Consider the following 8,507-nt stretch of genomic DNA (forward strand, 5'->3'; position numbering starts at 1 on the left):
GACTTTCATTTTGAAGACAATCTTTTATATATGATGTAATGTTTAATATTCAAAGATCATTTTTCTTTTGCTGTATTTTGATATTGAAAAAAAAATGTCTGATGAGGTTTTGAAAGACAATATTTTGATAATGTAAGACAATGTTGTTTTCAGGCTTTATTAAGACAATGTTATATTATCAGGTTTCTTTTTCTTATAAGAAAATGTTTTATCATGTTTATTGACTACAATTGACCATTGCTTATTGATCAAGTTTCTTTACCTTATTGACTACAATTGATCATTCTTGTATTTTGCTTACTCATCATTAAATGTATTTATTAATGACCATTATAATTAAATAAATCAAATAAGACAATATTAAACACTAATCAGTAACCTTTATAAATAAAACACATTAACATTACAAATACCAAATTACAATACATAAACTTCTTATAACAAATCAATCAAGTTTCACCAACATTGATATTAAAATTACATTAAAAACATATATAACAAAGACCATCCCCAATAACATCTTCAACCATTTTTACAACATAAAAACATTTTTCTCTCAACAAGCTATTTTCATCTTTTCAACATTTGTTTGTTCCATCTTCATCAGACTTTGTTCAATCTTCATCAAACTTCCACTCACTTCTTCATTTCTTGCACTTTCGCTCCTTTCTTCTACATTCACCACATTTCCTTCATGAACTGCTTCTTCATTGCACCACTGAAAGAAGTTGCAGCCAACAAAATCTTCACTCCCACCCTGTTGAACAACAAAACACACTCTCTCATCAAAACCCAAAAAATAAAACTAACATTTTTGCTTCCATGAAACTTACCTTGAAGTTAGGGCAACCCCGAAATTTTTCGCCCTTGTTTTTAGGTGTCCTCGCAATGTGAAACACTACATTGTGACCATAGAAGCAAGTGGGTTTTACACCCAACCTGCTACCATTGTCACTACTGTGTTGAAAGCCCCAACCCTTAAATGTGCAAGACGAAGATGAACGAGACATTCCTCAGCTCAACAGTGATCTTCTTCTGGCTTCGAGAATCTTTTCTTCCCCAAGACGAAGATATATAAGTCAAGGGATCCCTTTAAATATTTGGGCTACCAATCATAAAAATTTCAGCATCCACATGGAATTGTTTATTGTATAACACTTCACCAACTCAATTTAATTCACATTGACATGCCATGTAAACAAAACTATTGTTAAGCATATGTTAACGTTGTCTGTGAAAACTTAATGGAGAGAGCTTAATTAGCTTAATTTTTCAAAAATTTAGACCCAATTAAGACTATTTTCAACAAAAGGACCCACTTGAGATTCCCTACAAATACAAAAACAATTTGAGGGTTTAAACATTTTTAAGTATTAGAAATTAATGGTTGTTATTATTTAATGATATTTAATATTAGTTTTGTATAATAGTTATTATTAATTGAATTTTAATTTAGATATAATGTAGTTGTAAATAAATTTATTTGTTAAATCTCATAATGTTTAGATTTTTTTACTTATCGATTTGTAAATAAAAAAAATAAAAATAATATTAGAAAAAAATTCACATATTACACTGTGAAAACATTGATTTGAAACCTTTTACATTAATTACTATTTGATTTGACATAGATTCAAACATATAAACTGTAATTGATAACGGTCTTAAAAACCATTATTTTCATACTTAAATTTGATATCAAAACACACCTTTTATGACTTAAATGAGCTTAAAATCAAGTAAAACACTTAGTTAAGTCATGAGAGAGTCAAAAGTTGGTTTTAGAGATATTTTGCTTGTTTTTACATTGTTTTGCAGGGTTTTGATGAGAATTGAAGAAGGATGTAAATCAAGGTGGACTTAGACTCGTGAAAGATGAAGAAAGAGGATGAAAAGAAGAGTCAAAGAGACCGCTGAGCGTCAGAATGGACCACTAAGTGTCCAAGACGATTAGGGGCAAACTGCTCAACGGTAAAACTGATCGCTGAGCGGTCCAACGGCTAAAAGGGAAACCGCTGAGCAGTTTACTTAGGCGCCTAAGCAGTTGTCTGTTTTTATTAGCTCAGATTCTGTAATCTTTCTGTTATCTTTTTGACCTATATATAGCTCCAGTGCGAATCAAAACTTAATCTTTTGGCAGAGAAAAACGTCCAGAGCTGTTCCACACACCTTGGAGGAGGTTCCTTGGATGCTTAGGCTCCAATCTACCAAGTTTAGGGTTATATTCTTTATATTTACTGAACCATGCATCTCTAAGTCTTCACACGTTTTCTTCTTCATTAGTCTCTCTTTACATGTACTAGATTTTGAAATTCAGTATAGGAAATAACCTAACTTTGAAATTTATTTTAGGGAATTATCATATTTCAAAATTTATTTTAGGAAATCAATGAATTTTGAAATCTAGTTTAGGAACTCACGGGATTTCAAAATTTAGTTTAGGAACTCACCAAATTTTGAAATGCGAACTTATTTCTCCTGAGTTTGAAAACTCAATATTTTGGTACCATTGTCAAAGGACATTGTTTTAACAGACTAATTTTGCGTGATAGTTGGGGTGAGCCAACTATTCCACCAGTACAAATGTACAACTCGTCATAGCTCGACAATGACACGTTTATCCAGATGGTCAAGTCTAGAATCTATATGTATGCTTAGGTTGTTTTGATTTGAAAATAAAATGTGTTGTATGATGAATTATAATTGCATGATTTGAATTTTTTTTTATAATATTAATTTATCCTTGTTTTTGTGGTTGTTTCTTTGTTTATCATCTTGTTTGCTATGATTATCTTAATAGTGAAAGTAGATAAAGATGGTTTTCGAGCAAATCTAACTTAAGGTGTGGATGAAACAATAAGAAAGTTAGATTTTAATTTTAGATGTGTAATTCTTCTCTTTTACAAATTCCAAATTCCATGTCTATTATCATATTTGTGCCTAAAAAAAATTATTTTCATTTTCTTTGCTTGATGTCTAAGTTAGATTTGAATAACTTTAAATAAAATTATCAATAATTAAAGATGTATACAAAATGTGAATTGTTCGCACTAAAACAAAAGTATCATTTAATTAAAATATTAATTTTCTATAATTTTAAAATCAAACCCAAGTCAGAATAAAATAACAGCTATTTTACAAAAGAAAACCAAACTATAGATCTCTGTTCTTACTACAAATACTTAAATTTTGTTAAGATTTAGTTTCATTCATCAATTAATAACATATATTTAAACACTTAACCTATACTTAAGTGTTTTGTTCCTGCTACTGAACAATAGTCTCAGATAGTTACTTCCTCCACTCAAAAATTTCTTATCTCACCAACCAGAACATTGTTTTAACATTTCATTATTAAAACTAACGGGAATCAAAGTCAGGTTTTGAAGGATAGTCAAGAGCTTGTAAAGCTGGCATCTTTGGAATATCCTCATCTAAATATGAAGGAATGAACCAGTACTTATTGTCCATTCCAAAAACCTGATATCCAACAAAACATCAATCATAATGTAACCACATATATTAGTCAATAAATACTAGAACAAGACCACCCCACCATCCATAAGTCCAAGTTCTGTTACTTTTTTAGTGTTGTTACTCAGCTAAGCTTCAAAATTCACTGATTTTGGTATATTAAAACAACTTCAAGTAACTTTTACGTTAGATCAGAAGTTTTATACAATTAAATTGACAACTTGGTCATTTAAATAAGAACACTCAAACATAAATCACACACATAACTTCAAAATCAATTCTATTTAGAATCAATTTTGCGTACACTTAACCAAGCACACTAGATAACAAAATACGGTCATATTAGAAAGATATATGGTAACATCAACAAATTTGGTTATAGGATCTAATTTATTTATACTTTTATATCTCAAACAAGATAGATGTGATGTGCACACGATTTTATACTACTAATTATTTTTATTTTATTTATTATCATAAATGAAACATATCCAGTTTCGTATTAACAAACAATTTTTGTTAATAATAATTATTTCAAATTTAATTAACTTTTAGAATTTAGTGGTAAAAAAAAACCTTTTATCCATATAAAGAATTAAAACAAAATTAAAATTCATTAGATTTAATTATCTTGTCCAAACAAAAGATTTAAAGCTGTGTTAAGCTTTTTAAATTGGAAGAAAACGTAAATTTGAAGAATTCCATACTATTGTTTGCAGCAAAGATGTCGCTTTCAAGAAGTGTCAGGGTTTCTCTTCTTCCTTTCATTGCCAAGTTTCCTTCTTTTCTTCCAATGCACAATTCCCTCTTTTGCTCTCACTTTCACTCTCAAACTTCCTTACACGACGAAGCCGTCTCACAATTCAATCGCTTGCTTCATCAGCGTCATGTTCCTTCCATCTTCGAATTTGGAAAGATTTTGGGATTTCTTGTGAGGTTGAAGCGGTACCCTACTGCTATTTCTCTCATTGAGCAAATGGAGCTCAAGGGAATTCACAATGACCTTGCTAATCTCAACCTTCTCATCAATTGTTTCTGTCACTTGGACAAATTGGCTTTCGCTTTTTCTGTATTTTCCAAGATTCTCAAACGGGGTTATCATCCAGATGTCATAACCTTAAATACCCTCATGAGAGGTCTCTGTGACAAGGGTGAGGTCAAGGAAGCCCTCAACCTTCACGACAAAGTAATAGCACTAGGATTTCGGCTCGACCAACAAACTTATGGAACTCTAATCAATGGATTGACCAAAATAGGAGAAACTGAAGCCGCGATCGAATTGCTCAGAACAATTCCAAGTCGATCAACGGTAATGTACACCATAGTTATTGACTCCCTGTTAAAAGAGAAACGTCCACAAGATGCTTATGATTTGTATTGTGAGATGGTTATTAAGGAAATTTCTCCTAATGTTATTACTTATAGTACACTAATTTATGGCTTTTGCTTGGTGGGACAAGTAGAGATAGCATTTGGTTTCCTAAATGAAATGCTATCAAATAGCATCCGCCCAAATGTTTATACCTATAATATAATGATTGATGCATTAGGTAAGGAAAAAAAGCTAAGAGAAGCCAAGAATGTGTTAGGTGTGATGGTGAAAGCTTATGTGAAACCTGATGTTGTTAGCTTTAATACTCTAATGGATGGGTATAACGTAGTTAATAAAGTGAAGAATGCAAAACAAGTATTCAGTGCAATGACCCACATGGGAGTGAGTCCTAATGTTAGGACCTACAATATCATGATAAATGGACTCATAAGGAATGAAAGGGTGGATGAGGCCATAAATCTCTTTCAGGAAATGCACAACACTAATATCATTCCTGATGGAGTGACTTACAGCATTCTTATTGATGGTTTATGGAATCTCTCATGCTTGGGATCTTTTTCATGAGATGCATGATAGAAATCAACCAGCAAACATAATCACTTATAGTTCCTTGATTCATGGTTTATGTAAAAATCATCATCTAGACAAGGCAATTGAATTATCAAGGAAAATGAGAGAAAATGGAGTTCAACCCGACATGTACACTGCAACAATACTTATTGATGGCATGTGTAGAGAGGGGAGACTTAAAACTGCACAAGAGATTTTTCAAGATCTATTGAATAAAGGTCACAGTCCTGACATCCCTACTTATAATGTTATGATCAATGGTCTTTGTAAGAAAGGTTTGCTTGATGAGGCATTGACCTTGTGGTTCAAAATGGAAGACCGTGGTTGTTTATCTAATGTTAGAACTTTTGAAATAATCATCTCTGCTCTCTTTAAGAAGGATGAGACTGAAAAGGCAGAGAAATTTTTGCACGAAATGATCTCTAGAGACTTGTTGAAATGATGAAAGGTAACACTATATTTGAATAACAAGTTACATTTATGTGTTTGTCATAGAATGTGCATGAATAGTTTGTAAACTTTGTATTAGATATGTTGGTTTAGGTTGTAACCTCTGTTGCTGATGTTTTCCTGGTTAAGGGTTGATACATTTTTATTTTCTACTCTGCATTTTGATTGCTACCAAACTTGTGTTTCCTTTGACATTACGTTTTATTTGTAGAATTTGCTTAACTGATTAGTACAAAGGTTGAAATCAGTGATTTTATTGTCTTTTAAGACTAAAACTTTGACCTCCCTCCCTATGTCTAAAATCTTGATGATTTTTTTATTTCCAACTGTTTGATATTCCCCATTCATGTTCGTCAGAGACCAAATATGATCTTTCTTTAGGGCCTTCAGTGTTGCACATCAGGGAACCATTCCCAAAGAATAAGCAGACTTAAGAAGCTTAGGGATCTTAACCTTGGCAATAATCATCTTCATGATATGTCTATGCCTGAAGAACTTTTAAGTCTTTCTGAATTCTTCCAATAGCAGAATCTCAAATGTCTAAATCTTATTCTCACTGGATTAATTGCTCTTCCTGCTGTCTATGCCATATTCAGCAAAATACTGTAGGGTTTTCCTGCAACACACGAGGAAGCTCAACTTTTTCCTTAAATAATCCATGTATGTATACAAATTTATGAGTTAACTTGTCTACCTGATCTCTTCTAGTGCTTTGGATTGAAACTGAATCAATGAATTTAGGGACTCAAGTGCTGTGGATTGTCCATCTAAAAGTTGGTGTTGCTTATCTAAGGAAAGCCCAGCCATATTCCCAATATCTTCAGCTTTGCTTTGCAGAGTGTTCATCCTTGATGACATGACATCTCCAACTTTAATTACCTCATTCTCTATCTCAATGGCTTCATCCCTTAACTTTCCAATTTCTTTTCCCAAATAATTATAAGATTCTTTGAGCATTGTTACACCATCCTCCAAACTTCTCTTCATATCCTCTTGACCTTCTTGTAACTGTGATTGTGATAGTGCAATTTTTGTAGTTTGCTCATAAACATTCTGTGAATGAATCAACACAGAATCTATCTATGTGGCCTTCCAGATATCTAGCAGTTTGAGCTACATGTTGGGTGTGGCTGCCAATTAAATCAAGAGAATCATGAATTCTCTTGATTTCCCCATGTTGCATTACAAAAATAAGAAGCGAAATTCAGAATATTGAAATAAATTGATAAACTAAGACACTCCTTATATGCCAAAATTAAGAGAAAATTTCACCAACAAAGCAGAGGGCTGTTTTCTGCCCAGAAAACTACAACATTTTCTTTGCAAGGAAACAAAGGCTGTAACAGTACACTAGGAATCAAGACGGTTGGTTCTAATATTATGTACTCTTAATTATATTCAATTTTGTTTCAATTGCAGTATATGCACTTCACAACTAAATCGAGAGACAGAGAGGGAGTAAAAATTTGTATGGAAAGTCTACATTTGCATATCCTCTATTTTCATCTTGTTGAGTGCGGCAATAATTTAAGGCTAATTTGGGATAAGAATGAAAGGAATATACAAGGAAAGAGAAACTTGATCCAAGAAATATAAAGTCGGTAGGCACAAAGCAAAGTGAAGTAGGAAACTTTCCTTTTATTCAAACAAAAAATCACAAAAAACAAAGAACATGTCATCATTTTGGATTTCAGATAATTCATTATTCTACAACTTAACATCACGAAACCGTTAGTATGAATCAAACACTTATCATTCTCTACGAAAATATACCTGAGAAAAAAAGAATGTGAAAACATCTACCATCAAACATTTAACATAATTGTCTTTAATTAAAATAAAATAACTACAAATGAATTGCGTAAAAAAACATCAACAATTTTCTAAACATGGTAAAGCAAAGCAAGAAAGTGTTAAAGAAAAATCTGTGGTATCCTTTTATGCTACGACTAAAGTGATGTTAAAATCTGAATTTTGAGGGCTATTTAACAAGTAAATTAATAATATTATGTTATTATCCTCGAACAGAAGGGACAAAATGAAGTTATAAAAAAAGCTCTTATAGATGAACAGAAACCATTGGACAGAATTCTTTCCCGTTGGAAAGACATAAAAGACAGTAACAGTTAGAATACTTCTTAAGAACGAAGTTGTGTCTCATCACAAACTTCAAAATTTCGAAACACTACTTTCACCAAAAAAAATTCAATACAAATCTGAGAGACATGATTTTTCTGAGTTTTAAAAAAAAAACATGTTTGAGTTTTGTGTGTGTGTCTGTATATATATATACATATATATATATATATACATATATATATATATATATATATATATGACATATTGATTGAATTGTTTTAACGAGAGCATAGTTTTGTTGGATTAAATTATTGAATTACTTTTAAAACTTTTCTATAAGTTCTAGTTTATTCTTAAATTCATATCATTTTCAAGCAAAATTTCATAGTTTACCCAAAAAACTAAGTTGATATAACAGAAGTGGAAATTGAAAAATAAATACTTATTTATTTTTTTAAAACAATAAGATTCCATTAAAAAGTTAAATTGAAATTACGTAGTTAAATATTTAGTGAAATCACGAGACTTTGAAGAGTTATTTAAATAAATCAACTTTAAATATGCTCATGAAAAGTGACTTTAAATATTTTCTACACATTCA

At 31.3% G+C, this 8,507-nt stretch overlaps 1 protein-coding gene across 1 annotated transcript; it reads left to right on the plus strand.

Moving 5' to 3' along the window:
- The first annotated feature begins 4,115 nt into the window (after window positions 1–4,115).
- LOC106773453 (pentatricopeptide repeat-containing protein At1g12300, mitochondrial-like) lies at window positions 4,116–5,865 on the plus strand. Its single transcript, XM_014660147.2, is given in 2 exon segments — window positions 4,116–5,339; window positions 5,341–5,865. Coding segments are annotated over 2 exon segments (1,620 nt in total). The 5' UTR covers window positions 4,116–4,198; the 3' UTR covers window positions 5,820–5,865.
- The last annotated feature ends 2,642 nt before the right edge of the window (window positions 5,866–8,507 follow it).

Source organism: Vigna radiata, chromosome 9, assembly GCF_000741045.1.
Source record: "Vigna radiata var. radiata cultivar VC1973A chromosome 9, Vradiata_ver6, whole genome shotgun sequence".
NCBI lineage: Eukaryota > Viridiplantae > Streptophyta > Magnoliopsida > Fabales > Fabaceae > Vigna > Vigna radiata.